Source organism: Aethalodelphis obliquidens, unplaced genomic scaffold (genome assembly GCF_003676395.1).
Source record: "Aethalodelphis obliquidens isolate GAN/ISIS:26980383/991018 unplaced genomic scaffold, ASM367639v1 scaffold91, whole genome shotgun sequence".
Classification (NCBI taxonomy): domain Eukaryota; kingdom Metazoa; phylum Chordata; class Mammalia; order Artiodactyla; family Delphinidae; genus Aethalodelphis; species Aethalodelphis obliquidens.
In genome coordinates this window covers 4,723,959-4,742,614 of record NW_020838035.1, presented here as the reverse complement: position 1 = coordinate 4,742,614, position 18,656 = coordinate 4,723,959, and the positions used below count along the sequence as shown (strand labels likewise).

The 18,656-nt window shown below is 44.6% G+C and overlaps 1 protein-coding gene across 2 annotated transcripts in view; it reads right to left on the bottom strand.

Annotated features, from left to right (window-relative positions):
• The window catches only part of STS (steroid sulfatase), a 183,770-nt gene that overhangs the window by 29,462 nt on the left and 135,652 nt on the right, over positions 1-18,656 (bottom strand). For both annotated transcript variants that reach the window (XM_027095477.1, XM_027095478.1), the window contains exon 8: positions 8,053-8,190. In XM_027095477.1, coding sequence (XP_026951278.1) covers positions 8,053-8,190 — 138 coding nt within the window. The remainder of the gene's footprint in view (positions 1-8,052; positions 8,191-18,656) is intronic.

Here is an 18,656-nt window from a genome sequence, read left to right as displayed (position 1 = left end):
CCTGTACCTTCACGATCCGTCTACTGAAGCTGACTTGAGAGAATGAAATACACTCCAACCTTCCCCATGACAAAGAACCCCTTTCACAGCCCGTCTCCCTGCACAGACACATTTCTGAAAAGAATCTGAGAAACTGCTCACCTTCCGGCCCCCTTCTATCCAGCCAGCCTCTGCCCCTTGCTCTGCACCGAAAATACTCATGGGAACATCACGTGTATAATATACACAATGGCTCCTTGGGGTCTACATCCTACTTGACTGTTTCTCAGCGTCCACTTCTACGAACCATATTCTTCCCTGGACCTTCCCTTCCCCCCCAGTTTTCTTCTTATTTCCCTGTCACTCTCTCCGTATCTCCTTTGTTGGATCGTCAGCTCCCGTATCACCTTTTATGTTCGGCTTGGTCCCTGACCCTCTTCTCTTCTTACACTAAAGGATCCCATACACCAACCCAATATAGGTCTCTGCCCAGGAGTCCTAATTCCTAAAGGGAACCTCTGTCTAGCGAATCACACCAGTCAAACACGGAAGAGACAGCTTTGACGTCCTCCCCTCCCTCAAACCCAATATCTAATCAATCACCAATACCAATGGGTTTACCGATACAAGCACGTTGATTCACTGCCCGCTTCATTGAGTTAAACCACTGATCCTTCAAATCTAAGCTCAAGTGGTTTTTCATTTACATATTCACTCAAAACTAATTTCTTACAATATGTCAGACCCTATTCTAGCTTCTAAGCATACAGATGTGAGTAGAATACGTCTGGATCGTAGTTCTTGCACTCTGGCAGGCGACAGTATTCCTTGCCCTCACTAAGGGCACTGAGGACACACTTTGCATGTACTGACTTCTTAGTCATCTCAACAGTCTTCTACGATGTTCCTATAATAACAATCCTATTATTCAAATTCTAAAGACAAGGGAACCAAGTCGCTGCCTGGGAGTCCTAATGCCTCAAAGTACTTCTATCTACCCAACCACACCAGCCAAAAACATGAGACATCTTATGTTACCCCTCAACTCATCCTTATTCTCACTTCTTTACCCTTTCCTTAGAGTGGATTTGGGTGATATTCTTGACCTCCAATTTTAACTACTACCCAAATGGCAATAACTATATATGTATACACACACACACACACACACACACACACACACATATACAAATATATATAAACACACAATATATATACACACATTTCTATCTATCTACCTATGTCTGTTCATCTATCTCTATCTATCTATCTATCTATCTATCTATCTATCTATCTATCTATCTATGTATCTAGGTAGCTATCTATCTATCTATCTACCTACCTATGTCTATCCATCCATCCATCCATGCATCATATCTATCTATCCCTATCTATCTATCTATCCATCCCTATCTGTCTGTCTATCTATCTACTTCATTCTATCAGACATACTAACGTGGATGTAGGGTACCTTTCATCAGCTACATCGCCCAGTATCCCTGGTTGACACCTTCATCTCTTATAGCAACCTTGAGCTGCTTTTTTGTTCCCTGTAAAGCATCTCACTCCTGCCTGGAATGAACTCTCCACCTCTCCTCTCCCAGCCAACACTCCCAAGCATCAGCCTGCAAAAGGTCCATGTCTCCTGGGAAGTTCTCTGAATTCCCAGGTTGGGGAACAACGTCTAATCGTCCCTTCTCAGAGCTTCCTTTCTACTTTGTTATTCTGAAACCATCTCCTTAGATGTCCATCTCAACCAAAGAATATGAGCTACTAGAGGCTGGGGACCCTGTATTCGCTGTCATCATGTCCTAGAAGCCAGCCCCGAGCCTGGCATCCTATGGGGGCTCAGTATATGCGTGCTTCTCAGTGGAATTTAACTGAAGGAATGAACTGCTAGGTGAGGATAACACGTGAGCTTCTTTCAAAGAGGAAAAGCCTGGGGAAGCCTGGGGGATGCCTCCTGGCACACAAGTCCTGATACCAGCAAGACCAGCCAGCTTTGCCCTCTCTTGGGGAGCTGATGAAAATGTTTGCTAAAATCTGAAGAATGAACCTGAACGTAACCACCCCCTAATAAACTAGCAGAGCCTCTTGCTGTTTTTTTTTTTTTTTTTTTCTCCAACAAAAGCACCTGTTGCTCTGAGAGCCGTGGGACTGCCTGAGGCAAAGAGCCGCCAAACTCAGTGACTGTAAGAAGGAACTCCTAAGCCACATGGACTCCAGCCAATCACTGGCTTTTGGAACCTGCACTGCAAGGAAAACTGCGGTGCCTTTCTTGCAGGCATCAGGGAATTCGGAGAGCATTTCTCTGCCCGTGGAGAAAGTCTACGTTCATGAACACTCAGGGAAATACGATTTTCAGCCCTCACACCCAACCAATGCTTCTGCAGAAGCCATCTATAGAGTTAATTTATCCACTCCATTGACACTTATTACTTGCCTTTACGCAGAGTAAAAGGGAGGCAGGGGGTTGAGGGGGGAGCCTCCTGCTGGGTGACCTTGACTTGGGAGAGGAATGAAAAGGAAGCCAGAGCTAGGAGTATGATGTTCTCATCCGAGACTTCGGGGAATTTTCAGCTGTGAGGAAGAGGAAGGAAACTCTAAACGCTAAGAAAATCTTAGGGAAGTTATTCTGGTCCCAGCTAAGGGAGGATATGTTAGGGAAAAGGTGAAAATAAGTTTACAAATATTACATGCTAGGGAGGGTGTGGAGAAAAGGGAACCCTCCTACACTGTTGGTGAGAATGTACTTTGGTGCAGCCACTATGGAGAACAGTCTGGAGGTTCCTTAGAAAACTAAAAATAGAGCTACCATATGATCCAGCAATCCCACTCCTGGGCCTATATCCAGACAAAACTGTAATTCAAAAAGATACATGCACCCCAATGTTCATAGCAGTACTATTTACAATAGCCAAGACATGGAATATAACCTAATGTCCATCGACAGGTGAATGATAAAAGAAAATGTGATATATATGTATAATGAAATAGTACTCAGCCATAAAAAAGAATAAAATAATGCCATTTGCAGCAACATGCGTGGACCTAAAGATTATCATACTAAGTGAAACCAGACAGAGGAAGACAAATACCATATGATATCACTTATATATGGAATTTAAAACATGACACAAATGAACTTATCCGTGAAACAGAAACAGACTCACAGATATAGAAAACAAACTTATGGTTACCAAAGGGGAAAGTGGGGGAGGGATAAATTAGGAGTTTGGGATTAACAGACACACACTACTTTACATAAAATAGATAAACAGGGCTTCCCTGGTGGCGCACTGGTTAAGAATCTGCCTGCCAATGCAGGGGACATGGGTTCGAGCCCTGATCTGGGAAGATCCCAAATGCCGCGGAGCAACTGGGCCTGTGCACCACAACTACTGAGCCTGCGCTCTAGAGCCCATGAGCCACAACTTCTGAGCCCACATGCCACAACTGCTGGAGCCCGTGCTCTGCAACAAGAGGAGCCACCGCAATGAGAAGCCCGCGCACCGCAATGAAGAGTAGCCCCTGCTCACCGCAACTAGAGAAAGCCCGCGCGCAGCAATGAAGACCCAATGCAGCCAAAAATAAATAAATAAAATAAATCAATTTTTTTTAAAAGTTAAATAGATAATCAACAAGGTCCTACTGTATAGCACAGGGAACTATACTCAATATTTTGTAATAACCTGTAAGGGAAAAGAATCTGAAAAAAATAGATATATGTGTGTGTATAAATGAATCACTTTGCTGTACATCTGAAACAAACACAACATTGTAAGTCAACTATATTTCAATTAGAAAAAAAAGAGAGAGAGAAAAAACTAGTAGTGTCACTATCCCCTCAACCCCACAAAATTAAATTAATTTTTTGAAATGCAGACTACAGCAGAATCTAATGTTCCTCTGATTAAAAGGGATTAGCTGTTGAACTCTGTGTCGTGATTTAATCACAGCCATTCTACCAAGGTGGTCCATAGATTTCATTAGTGAAACAGACTGAGGAATACGGAGGGATCACTGAGCTCAAATAGTATAGTTTTTTTTTTTAGGGGAAGGCTGAATAATGACCCCTAAAGATGTCCATGTTGGAATCCTTGGAACCTTTGAATTGTACCTTGTTTTCTGAAAAAGGGACTTTGTAGATATGATTACATGACTGATGGTGTGATGGGGAGATTATCGTGGATTATCTCGGGGGGCCCTAAGGGATAGTAGGAGTGCCCTTAGTTGAGTGAGGCAGGATGGGATGTGACTAGAGAAGAGAAGGCCATGTGAGGAAGGATAGATCTTTTGGAGCAGTTCTGATGAAGACTGCAAGTCAGGATTGTTCTGAAAGGATGCCCTTTTGATCAGTGAGCTCAAACGGTGTGATTTCTCTGTGTTTGCATAAATCATAGGAGTGCATGCAAGTTCACAGCTTTAGAAAACAAGGCGTCTTGACACTGAGAAGTCTTTGGTCATTCCCCATAGCTAGAAGGAAGCCACATCTTTTTTTTTTTTTTTTTTTTTAAGCATCATACCGTTAACAATGTTTCACTGTGAACTTGATTTCAACTAAACTTGACAAAGGGATGATGCTTCGCAATAGAGTGGTGGCTGAGATATTAATACAGTGTCAGACACCGATGGTAGTTCTAGCATTCAAACAAAGTATGTCTAACACATTCAATATGTTTCTTAGAAAAACAAAAAAAACCAGGGAGCAGCTGTGAGCCTGCTCTTCAGATTGTATGAGAAGCCCAATTCCAAGGCATCCTTCAGACCTCGGGCACTCTCTTTCTGACTCATCCTCACCATCCACTTAGGTCTCTCAAGAGTCAGCCATCGACGCAAAATGCCAGTACATCTCCTTCTTTTCATCATCAGCCTCCCTCAGATTCATCGCAGGTGGTCATCTGTCCCCGAACCAAAGCTCCGTCACACCACATATGTGACTTTCTTAAGTAACGTATTACTTGCTGACCACATCTATTACTGTGATTTATGTATACGTCTCGGCAGCAGCCACTAAGCAACTTTGGAACCTAACAGACCTTCACCGGGGGAATGAATGGACGGGGGAGCCCGTGCATGAAATGCAGTCTGGGACTCCATCTCGAGAGACACTATCGTGTATAAAATAACATAAAAACAACTCTCCGCACACAGTCCATAACCTCAAGGAAATACGACGAAAGCACCTCATCTTACTCTACAGGAATACATACTTTCACTTCTCGCTCCTCGAAAATAAGACTGAATAGAGGAGGGCTGGCTGAAAGAGGGGGTTAATCCTGTTCCGGGTAGAGACACCTGCTCAGTCATTTCACCCGTGCTGAGTATCAGTCGTGTATCCTGCACTGGGGAGGGAACGATGACAAGCAAAGGAAGTGGTATGAACATCCAGCGAGGTTGTCCAGACCCGCACTGAACAGGAATCCTTCCCTCCTGGGTTCCAGGTAACCGAAGGTGTAAACAAAGGTCCCGGCCCCCCAGTGCTCAGAATTTGAAAGGACTCAGATGTGCATGTCGAGGATGTAAATAGAAGTATAAGGTTTCACAGGCTACGTGCTGCCATTGGGATGGGTGACAGACTGCCTTTTCGCTGTCTGTTTGGTTCAGGACTGGTGTGATCTGGTGTTACCCAATTCCTGCCAGTTTGCAGAGTAAGCCATGTGCTTCTCTCCTCATCCCAGCTCTACTGAGGAGGGTATGTGGTTGGGAGAGTGGAAAGAGCTCGAGGTAGAAGGATAAGAGCTCAAGCACACCCTGGCTACCTCCTTCCCAGCCTGGTCTCCCTTGGGAAAATTTCTTGGGCCCTGTTGGCTGAGTGAGGCTCTCCTTGCTGTATGCACCACAGGCATCTTGTGCCAAGAATGTCGACACCCTTGTTAAATCGCATGGGCCTCCTTAGGCTTCCTCCCACCACCCCCAACCCAACCACCCATGCAAACAACTAACCACCCAACCAACCAGCCACTGACCCAACCAACCATCCAACCATCTACCCAACCAACCACCCACCAACCATCCACCCACCCAAACAACCATCCACCCACCTACCCAACCAACCACCCATCCAACCATGCACCCACCCAAACAACCATCCACCCATCTACCCACCCAACCAACCACACATCCACCCAACCACCCACCCAACCAACCAGCCATTTACCCAACCAACCATCCACCCAACCAACCAGCCACCCACCTACCCACCCAACCAACCAACCACCCAATCAACCACCCAACCATCCAACCACCCACCCAACCAACCAGCCATTTACCCAGCCAACCACCCAACCATCCACCCACTCAACCAACCACCCACCCACCCAACCACCCACCCAACCAACCAGCCATTTACCCAACCAACCATCCACCCAACCAACCAGCCACCCACCTACCCACCCAACCGACCAACCACCCAATCAACCACCCAACCATCCACCCACTCAACCAACCACCCACCCAACCACCCACCCACCCAACCACCCACCCAACCAACCAGCCATCTACCCAACCAACCATCCAACCATCCACCCAACCAACCAGCCACCCACCTACCCAACCCGTTGACCATGGGCTCCTTTAGGGCAGGGACCGTATTGTTGCCTCTAACCCAGTGCCAGATACATAGTTCAATCAGGGTTTTGTAAACTAATGGATGAAAGCACTCCGTAGATTAGCATTTCATATCTTTGTAGGTAAACTCTGATTTCCTGAGTCCCTGGGAATCTGTGAAACATCCATGTGAGAGAATAATGAAAGGGCAATAAAGCACCTCATGGCTTTAGGGAGCAAAATTCAATGCGCTTCCCTATGTGTCACGCATCTTGCTTTATTCAGCAGCCCCTACTGTCTGGGACACCTTGCTTTGCCTTTTGCATGGTCACTTCTAATCATCCTCCCCCATGTTACATCCAACCCACACCCACTGCAGATTCGGGTGGTGTCCTAACCCTTAGCACGGATATGCCCTTTGAGGTATCTCACCTAAGTCTTTGTGAAATGGGCCACATGTTATTATACCCAGGTATCTCTGTCTCATATTCGCAGAGTGTATGTTGTATAAGCAACTTGGGGTCAGCAGATGGGTCTTATCTAATATCCCCAATGACAGGTAGCCTGATCCATCTTGGTGGTGGCTTAGCTAATGCTCTGTCAGGAAAGAAGCATCAGCCCACAATGCTGTAGCATATGGAGATAGGCAGAATAATGACCTCCCAAAGATGTCAGCATCCTCATCCCCGGACACTGTGACTAGGTTACCTTCCATGACAAGAGGGGCTCTGCAGATATGATTAAGGGTCTAGAAATAGGAAAAATTACTCTGGATTACGTGGGTGAGCCTGACATAATCACAAGGGTCCTTAAAATTGCAGGCAAGAAAGTCAGCGTAAGTGAAAGAGTTGGAATTATGGAAGCAGAGGTCAGAGAGAGAGAGAGAGAGAGAGAGGAAGGTTTGAAGACACTGCATTGGTGGCTTTAAAGGTGGAAGAAAGGGTCCACGAGCCAAGGAGAGTGACCACCTCCAGAAGCTGGAGAAGGCAAGGAAATGGATTCTCCCCTGGAGCCTCCAGAAAGATGCAGTCCTGCTACCATCTTGATTTTAGACCAGTGAGACCCATTTCAAACTTCTGATGCCCAAATACAAGTTAATAGCTTTTTATTGTTGCTGTAACAAATCAACACAAACTTCCAGGCTTAAAGCAACTGTAGTTGTAGAGGTCATGGGGGGAGGGTGTAAGGGGTCTTGTTTGAACCAACTACACTATGGGGCCAACTACACTATGAACCAACTACTATGGGGCTGAATTTAGATTTAGGGGGAAAACACCCTCATTTTAATGTCTGGACACAGAATGCGTGCTTTTAAGTTCTGGGGGGACCATAGCGGAAATGGTCACTTTGGCCATCTGAGTTTTCAATGCCTGTGACCCAATAAAGCCCTGTATGTTTCAAGTGGCAGAAGAATAGCACCACAGCTCCAAGGTCCAGGAGAAGGTGATGAGGGGGTAAGCGGCGGGGGGCAGGCAGAGCACAGAGCTGACACCGTGCCATTTCCCACCTGCACAGATTGCTCACCTTTATAGATTCCGTTACTGCCTCCGTGACCTTCCCCTTTGACAGTCACCTCCTCTACATGTGCTCCTTGGTCCGAGGAGAAGTAGACCAGGGTGTTATTAGCCAGTTTCAACTCATCTAGAACATCCAAGATCTGCCCTGAAGGGGAGAAAACACTCAGTGTTAAAATAGTGCAATCTTTACAAGAGAAAGGGAGGTGATTCGCTCTCATCGACCTGTCTGTTAATTTCTCACGGTGAGAAGGAGATGGTCTTACACACTGAGCTCTCCTGTGCTGATCCCAACAGGGGATGCAGCAGAATCAGAAGGAGCCACAGTGGCCGGGCTCTTGGCAGAGACAATGAGAAGATGCAGTCAGTGAATTAAGTATCATCTACAAGCATCATTTGAACGTCTAGGCATCACGGGGTGACCCTGTAGGGAGACCTGATAAAGGTTCTAGAGGAATCAGGCTCACAGATCATGAGCCCCTTGGAGGAAGATGCCGGAAGAGAGAAGCCAAATTGCTGCAATCACCAGCTGGCCTGAGGCTATAAAGAAGTCTACTGGTTTTCCTTATTGACTGGAAAAAACTAAATCATCACTGTTCCTCTTATACAAACAAACATCTCTAAAACTATTTTATGCTGAATGACCTTTTTCATACTTACCATAGATACCCAGGTCTAAAACTGTCCATCATGAAGATAAATATTCCTCACACTTTCCTTTTTCTTTTCCTCACCTTCTTTCCCCATACTTCCCATTGTATACTAACCCCCATATAGCAACCCTTCAAAATAATAATGATACCATGGTCAACAATGAGAGTAATGGGTACCATGTGTTGAACACTCTGCCTGCAGAGGCCTTTATTCCATGTTCTCTTGATTACATCATACCGAACCCTACGAGTAAAGAGCATTGGCTCCATTGCACAGCTGAGGGCAACAGTGCTCCAAAAAGATACATGACCTGTTCAAAGTCACACCGTTAGGAAGTGAGAGACCCAGAAAGGAAGAGTTAAGTCTGACTGCAAAACCCAAACTCTCAAACCCTGCAGAGTTAAGTGGATGAACTCAGTGAAAATCACAGAGGAGTAAAAAAAAAAAAAAAAAAAAAAAGACATGAAGGAAAAAAAGTTAGAGTTACATCCCGAAACACCCATGGATGACATGATAATGATGGCTGCTGTCTTCAAATTAATCCAGGAAGAAGGGAAGTGAGTACAGAGCGTGGATTAATAAAATCAGGCGTGACTTCATTAATTGTTAAATGTGGATCCAGGGCATATGGCAGTTCACTGCACTTTTCTCTCTGCTTCTATGGATGCCTCAAATTTTCCATAAGAATAAACAAAACAAAACAAAACAGAAGCCAGCTGAAGACTGAGGAATGGGCTGAAACACGGACTCTCTGATTAGGAAGCTACCACCTGCTCTCAGATCAGAAGAAAATGATGGTCAGACCAGAGGTATATAATTTACAATTTTCACGGAGATTGCTACATTCACATGCTGCCAATTTAATTTAGTCCATGCATGCAGTTACTGTTTGAGGTATTAAAGGGTCTGACTCGGTTTTTTGATGTTTGACAGCTAAGAGCTTTTAAGTCTCACCTCTGCCTCTTCCACTTGTGCCCAACAAGCTAATAAGAAAGCCTGGGGGCTCCCTCCCCCAGTGCCCATGGAAGGTTCAAACTATGCCAGCTCCTACCTCCATGTGGGAACCCACATCCAAGCCCCAGCTCCTACCCACCATGAAAGCTGGATCTGTCTCCTTTCCCATCTCCCTCAAGCCATCTTCAGACCAGCCTAGGCGCTGTCCTGCTTTCCCCAGAAAGCCTCATTATATGTGAGATACAACCTTTTCCACATCCTCTTGGGGTGGCTATAGCATCACTCGTCTCGACAGGGGACCATCTCTTCACTGTAGGTAACCACACACCTGGAATTCTAAAAGGACACCAGGCATCCTTTGCAGCAGAAATAATAACTGGATATGGGTAATCCTATCCATCAGGTAGGTCACGCCCTCCGCGGAGACAGGCCCTGCTCTCCAGGGTTGCACCTTCACCAACTTGGTCCAGAAAAGGGGTAGAAGGCCACAGAGACAACCCTCCACGGAGGTGGCAGAGATGATTTCTGATGTGAAAGCAAGACCCCAGTCATCTGTTACCAGACACATTCTTGCTATTGGATTGCAGTGCCCCAGGCTAGAGTACATTTAATCTTTTTTCAGTGTTTTAACTCATATAATAAACATTCCTAGAAGCCACACCATATACCTATATGTCATCCTCAGGACCAAAAATAATATGCACGGGGCCATTTTAGTGATTTGTCACCCATGATAAATCATCGTCAGCCAGACATTTATCGTGCTGTGATTTGGTTCAGCTAAGCAAACCACGTGTGCACTCGGGCTTGGGGGAGTTTGACTCTGACACTAATTTAAGGCTTATCACTTTGAAAATGGTAATTAGTTTAATGAGTTCACAGAGGAAGAAGCAACAAGGCGATGTAACCCCCACTTAACACTTTTTTTCTTTTTGCGGTACGCGGGCCTCTCACTGCTGTGGCCTCTCCCGTTGCGGAGCACAGGCTCCGGACGCGCAGGCTCAGCGGCCATGGCTCACGGGCCCAGCCGCTCCGCGGCATGTGGGATCTTCCCGGACCGGGGCATGAACCCGTGTCCCCTGCATCGGTTGAGAGTGGACTCTCAACCACTGCACCACCAGGGAAGTCCGCCCCCCCACTTAACGCTTTGAAGGAAAAATGCCTTCAAAGGCATTTTGGTGCATATAGTAATTTCTAAATAAAATAACACAGATTAGGCAGAGAGCAGAGCATTCAGGGTTTTACTTCCTTGTGTTTTAATTGCTATTTTGCAAAAGGGCATACAACCACGCACCTCCATTTCAAATGAAATTCACCTTTCATATATTACATAGAAGTATCTTAGCATGAAGAAAATGCCGTGAAGAAATGCCTTTTTAAAAAATATGGCTTCCGTGATAACTTCTATGGACACAATGTAAATATTTAGAGCATGTTTATTTACCATTGCCAAAACCTTGGAAGCAAGCAAGGTGTCCTTCAGCAGGTGAACGAATAAACTAACTGTGGTCCATCCAGACAGCGCGATATTATTCAGTGATACAAAGAAATGAGCTATCAAGCCATGAAGAGACATGGAAGAACCTTAAATGCATAGGGCTAAGTGAAAGAAGCCCATCTGAAGGGGCTACATACTGCATGATTCAACTCTATGACATGCTGGAAAAGGCAAAACTAGGCAGACAGTAAACAGATCAGCGCTTGTCAGAGGTTGGAGGGGAGGGAGGGAAGAAGAGGCAGAGCACAGAGGATTTTTAGGGCAGGGAAAGTATTATGTACGATGCTGTAATCATTACGCATTTGTCCCGACCCACAGGAGGCGCAATTCCAATGGTGAACTCTAATGTAAACCATGTAATTTAATTGATAATAATGTATCAATATTGGCTCATCAAATGCAACACATGTACCCCGCTAATACAAGAGATAACATGGCAAATTGTGTGCAGAAGAAATGAATATAGGAAAGCTCTCTGTACTTTCTACTCTGTTTTTCTATAAACCTAAAACTGCTAAAAAAAAAAAAAAGTCTACTGGGAATTTCCTGGCGGTCCAGTGGTTAGGAGACTGCACTTTCACTGCTGAGGGCCCGGGTTCGGTCCCTGGTCGGGGAACTAAGATACTGCAAGCCACACGACACGGCCAAAAAATGAAAAAAAAATTTTTTTTAGTTTTAAAAAAAAGAAGCATTATTAAAATAAATACATATTAAAAAATAGTCCAGTAATTTTTAAAAGATGCCTTTCAAATGCACTGTTGCCTCTTAGACTTCCTCATCCATGCATTCAACACGTGTTCGCAAAAGCCTAGTAAACACAGGCTAGAGACCGGGGCACGCAGAGGGTCTTGGATGGCGTTTGTTCCCAAAGCCTCCTGGTGACCCTTGCCTTTGCTCAAGCCAGCTACACCTCCTAGGTACAGATTCCCCTCTAGGCTATTTTCATATTCAGACGAAGCTGCAGCTGCATTTACGACACAGACTCCTTCTACGAAAATATATCTTGCATCCTTCCCCATTTTCACACTCCTCCCTAGATATTTCCTCCAAATTCCAAGACTTCAAATGACCATGATACTTGCTACATGATACATGATATTTTCTTTGTCCCCATCAATTTTTCTGATTCATTGTCTAGAGTGATAACTTTATCCCTTTCATCAAAATCACTGCACACCACTGGGCTGGGATTAATACGAGAGAATCTAGCTGAGGCCACCATGCATTTACACACAGAAAACCATCAGATTTCTGATTTCCTTTTAGTTCTTTTTTCTCCTGCAAGAGGCACCCTTGTACCTAATAACTATTTGGGTCTTATGCCAGCATCTCATTCAGAAAGCCCGGGGCCCATTAACCATTAAATTTTTCATGATATTGATCCTATAAAGTTCTAACATATTTCTCTTCTAAAAACTGTGCCCAGAAATCTCCTGTGGGAACAAATACTGCTGGATTATTCTTGCTTTCAGACCCATACATTGGAAGTCAGAGGTCCACAAATATTATCTTTCAGAAGGTTCTCCAGGTATAATGATACCAATTTACGTAGGATGATAGTTTTGAATTACCGATGGTGGGCTGCAGGATAGCTTATAAATGAAACGCTTTATTTCCGAAGCTTTCTCACATTCTTCCTGGAACGAAACAAATACAGGAAACAAGCCATTTCGAGAAGAGCGCTTTGTTATTTAACCAGAGACAATAAGAGCTAGCACACTGGAAAAGATGAGAACTTGTCATTCTAAAGGAGAAAACTTGGTGCTATGAAAATCGGGGTCCTTCCTCCTTCAGGTGTGAAGCCTGGGTCCTGGAGAGTTTGTTCATTCCATTGATTCACACCACGAGTGGGTGCCAAGCCACTCTTTGGAGTCAGGACTGTGGCGCGCCACACAGGAGAGAAGGGTTTCGGGCGCTTGGGCAGAATTCTAGCTCTGTCGTGAAAGGGAAGTGCTATAATGCAGAATTAACTGCTCAAGCTCTGGCTTCTGGGTCCTGACAGAAGCCAACCTGGTTTGAGCCCTGGGTCCCTGGTTCGCTCACTGGGGTTCTTTGCCTCTAAGTCAGAGGCGATAACATGTAATAGTAGAAGAGGTTGCCATAAGGGATGAAAGAGAATTGCATCCCAAACTCTTAGCCCAGCACTAGGAGTGCTCAGTGCAGCTCAGCTCTTACAATGGAGTTAAAAATCTGAGTTAAGCAATCAGTTTGCCTAAAATCCAAACTACAATGAGGTATCATCTCATACTCGTCAGAACAGCCATCATCAAAAAGTCTACAAATAACAAATGCTGGAGAGTGTGTGGAGAAAACGGAGCCCTCCTGCACTGTTGGTGGGAATGCAAATTGGTGCAGCATCTATGGAGAACAGTACGGAGGTTCCTTCAAAAACTAAAAATAGAGCTACCATATGATCCAGCAATCCCACTTCTGGGGGTATAGCTGGAGAAAACTCTAATTTGAAAAGATACACGCACCCCTATGTTCATAGCAGCACTATTTACAACAGGCAAGACATGGAAACAACCAAATGTCCATCAACAGGTGGATGGATAAAGATGATGTGATATATATATCTATATATCTATCTATACACACACAATGGAATATTACTCAGCCATAAAAAAGAATGCAATAATGCCATTTGCAGCAACATGGATGGACCTAGAGATGATCATGCTAAGAGAAGTAAGTCAGACAGAGAAAGACAAATATCATACGATATTGCTTACATGTGGAATCTAAAAAAATAATACAAATGAAGTTATTTACAAAACAGAAACAGACTCACAGACATAGAAAACAAACTAATGGTTACCAAAAGGGAAGAGGTGGGGAGGGATAAATTAGGAATTTAAGATTAAAAGATACACACTACTATATATAAAATAGATAAGGAACAAGGACCTACTGTATAGCACAGGGAGCTATATTCAATATCTTGGAATAACCTGTAATGGAAAAGAATCTGAAAACATGTATATATATGTGTGTGTATATGTATATATATATACACACACACACACACACACACACACACACACGCACATTGTAAATCAACTATACTTCAATAAAAAATTTTAAAAAATCAGCTTGCCTGATGGAAGCCTTGCTATTTCAGCAGATCTGTCTTTTTTCTTCTACAAGGTAGGTCGACTCAGGCAAAACGTGGAAGCAAAATGCTTTGATGTCCCTATTCACCCTTTTGGAAACATCGAGCTCATTAAGGAAAGAAAATAGCTCCTGAGGCAGCCACCCACCATGAATCATTAAGGAAGACCATCCACCTACTCAATGTAATTCCAGGGAACGCAGGAAACCCTAAAAAGTTCCCTTAAAACTACTTTAGCTAAGTCCTTCCTGTGATCAACAGGTGAATGGTGAAAGTCTAATATTCCCATGGAGGCTAGGATTTTAAGATAAATGAGAGTTTCTAATTGCAGCAGCTGGTGGTGGCTATGACTCTCCCTGGGGCATGGGAAATGCTAGGCGTTGCTCCAGAAAGCGAGCTTTACCCTATGTTCCGAGGCTCTCCTGAATCAGTTATTGAGTGGGATAGAGAAATTCTGCCATCATTGATTAATCCTGGAAAGGCAATTCTTTGTTTAGCTTATGTGGGATTAGAAGCGTAATCAACACGCCAAACATCAGGACATATCTGTCAACAAGCACATAGATTAATGTCTCCAGCTGGAAGCAATGTCCATGGAATGTAGGTAAACTCGATCTTGTGCTTCTTCCCAAAATTAATGGTCGAGATTTCCAAAACACCAGTCGTGGTCCTCTCCATCACATGGAGCTCAAGGGATCCCACAGATGGGACATTTGAAAGCATATGGGTTACCTACAGTATAAAATCAAGTTCAAAAGCTTACACATCAGGGCTTCTCTGGTGGCGCAGTGGTTGAGAGTCCGCCTGCCGATGCAGGGGACACGGGTTCGTGCCCCGGTCCGGGAAGATCCCACATGCTGTGGAGTGGCTGGGCCCGTGAGCCATGGCCGCTGAGTCTGTGCGTCCGGAGCCTGTGCTCCGCAACGGGAGAGGCCACAGCGGTGAGAGGCCCACGTACCACAAAAAACAAAAAACAAAAACAAAACCTACACATCAAAGGGAAAAATAATATATGACCAAAAAAGATTGGATTATTTATTTGCAATGCATAAGATACAAAAATGATGTGCTGGCTTGTGGGGGATACGTGGGGGAGAGCTGGTGTTGTTTGTTCAGAAGCTTTGCATTTGTTATTTGATTCGAGGGTATTTTCAGACAGTAGCAAGTGAAATATTGTAATAAATAAACAGAAGATGAGGTGTTTTGCCCTACTATACTTGGATCTAATGCAAAGGTTGCACAAAATATAGTCTGAGACTCACTCAGATGCCGCCCAGACAGGAGGTCCGAGGAAGCATTGAAAATGAAACTCTTGCAGGATGGTTTTAGGACCTAGGAGTTGGGAGCAAGAGGCTACTACACGCACTGCATTTCCACATCCTGAGTGATGAGACCAGGGTGGCCTCCACATCCGCTAAAATCTGAGCAAGAGGGACCTCCCTGGTGGCGCAGTGGTTAAGACTCTGCGCTCCCAATGCAGGGGGCCCGGGTTCAATCTCTGGTCAGGGAACTAGATCCCACATGCATGCTGCAACATGCATGCTGCAAGAGTTCATATGCCATAACTAAGGAGCCCGCATGCCGCAAATAAGGAACCCACCTGCCACAACTAAGGAGTCGGTGAGGCAGAACTAAGGGGCATGCCTGCTGCAACTAAGACCCAGTGCAACCAAATAAATAAATAAATATTAACAACAACAACAACAACAACGTGCAGGAGAGGAGAGGCTCCGACCATGTCAGGAGCCCTTTCTGCTGAACACAGGCACACCTGCCGCAAGCTTGTGATGCAGGAGTCCTGGAACCTTCCTGTCCGAAGGCCCTCGATAAAAGGCTAAATCCTTCCCTGGCAGCCACGGTGAAACAGACATCAACACACCCATCGCCACATCCTGTGTGTTTCCTATTCAACCAGATTCACCCACGTCCATTGATTTTGGGATCATCCTCTTACCACGTCACTCACTTTCCCATCTCCTAAGTGCATGCAGAAGAACTTCATTAGAAACACGTTTAGAAGCTGTCCCTAATCATTTTCCAAATAGTGACAGAAAAGTAAGCAAATGTGATAGTAAGGAACTGATTAGGCTACTTTATGCATTTTTTCATTCTTCTGGATGACCAAAATAATAATCAAGACCTTGTATGTAGAATAGAGGTTCCGTAGCATGTTCTTCTTATATATCAGTGTCCTTCAAATTTTGACAAGCTTATTTGTCACCTTGGGAACCATGCTAAAATATATATTTTTTTAATGATTTGATCAACATTTGTTTAATGCTTTATTTTTTTAAAGTATACTTAATTTACAACATTGTGTTAGTTTCAAGTGTACAGCAAGTGACTGAGTTATATATACATATATTTTAAAATTATTTTCCATTCTAGGTTATTACAAGATATTGAGTAGAGCTCCCTTGTCTCTACAGTAGGTCCTTGTTTATTTTATATTTAGTAGTGTGTATATGTTAATCCCAAACTCCTAATTTATCTCCCCTGCCCCACCTAAAATGAAGATTCTGATTCAGTAAGTTTGGGGTGAGGTCTGAGAACCTGAGTTTCTTAAAAGCTCCTAAATGATGCCTATCTGAGGAGCATACTTTTAGAAGAGAGTTTCCCAGTGACGACACGTTTAATACCTGCTGACATATAATAAAAGGAGAGGGTTGGCCTTTTACAGATTTCAAGAATTACACCAGGAATGAGATTTGAGTTGCAGACCACTGAACACATAACTTTTATACATGGTAACTAAACACAGTAACTAGAGAATTAGGATTATTAGGGTAACTAAGAAACAGGAAACTGTAAGACAGAAATGCTGCCTATGTATGGATGACCCTTCCCTGACTTGGCTTCACTTCCTTCTTGGGTTTCCTGTGCGAGTTCATACTGTTTCCAGGAAACGCATCCTTATTTGGTGTTGTACCTGGTTGTTATGGTAATGCTGTGGTTTCCTGCCTAAAGCCCATCTTTGACCTCATCGCATCACAGCTGTAATGTGTGATGGTACCTCCTGCTCTGGCATCTGCTCTCAACCATCTGGGATGCTTTCGTGGCTCTGCTCAGCTGATCTTCTCCAATTAACACTAAATTATAAGTGTTTTTCTTCCAGAGTGTTGCATTTGCTGGAGAGAATCTGAATAACTCTAAATAGCCCTCATTGTCACCAAGCACACCAGCGCTTTCCTGCACATACACAAGTGTCCCCGTTCCATGCAGTGGCATTGCACACATGCGTCTGGGGGAAAACCAGAGTCGGTGTGCCTGTGAATCAGAGGAAGGCTCCGTGGTCGGTGTGTGTGGTCAGCGCTTCCCCGGGGTGACAAGCATCACAACGGGCTGGCTGGCCTGGGCAGCGGATAACCAGACCAGGACAGTGCTAGGAGTGAACACAGGTCTCCCCACTCTCGATGCAGCTGTGCCACTCTATTTGCTGGACTTCACTGTCTCGCAGAAAAGAAAGCTTGCAGCTCCTTTGCTCTCTGGAATGACCACAGGTTGAACTTGTCGTGGGAGGTTATCCGGGCTTTGTGATGGAGAACGACGCTGCCTGCACGCTCATGGGGCCATTTCTGTGATGGAAGCCAGTGAAAAGCTCTAGAAAGAGATCGGCCAGAACTTCTCCAGCAATAAGAGGGATCACCTCACACTTCCCGCCTGAGCTGGGCTGTGAGCACAGAATGTCCAGAGACGACGGACGGTGAATGATCCCAGAAACCGAGCCCTTCAGAGCGCTCTTATTTTATGACGCTCTCCTACACCATCCATACCCATTTTCAGTTTCGGGACTAGATTTTTTTGTTTTGTTTTTTGCATTGGATTTGATCGTCTATGAAGCTGAAGATACAAAATGGAAAATTATGCTTTCCTTTGCAGAAACCTTGTGCATTAATCACAGATTCAAACCCGGACACACTGACTAACACCCTACCAAGCTCCTCTCTTATGTTTGGTTCCGAATCCAAGGGGCCTCCAGTCCGCCAGCCTGCAGCTCCCCTGAAACGTCTGTCTAGCTCTGGGGTGATGCGTTGACTTTATGGGGAGAGCTCAAGCTCTTAGAAGCAGTTTAGGCCTGCCCGCAAGATCCTAAACACCAAAGCTACGGACAGAAGGGCTCTTTCGGAAGTGTGAAGTGTCCAAAGGGAACATTTCAAATAGAAGGTGAAATACTACTAATGATACAAAAACCCACAAGATGGTCCAAACAGATGTCTCCTTTTCCATCGTAGACTTTTTTCTCCTCTATGATTTTTCTATTCAGTGTAATGGCCTCATACACACATTTTAAGCAAAGACGCTTTAACCGTCTGTGAAAGGGAGAGTGAGAGTAACAGTAACAGTAATAATAAGAATAGCAGCTAGCATTTACTGAGCACTTGTTGCATGCCAGACG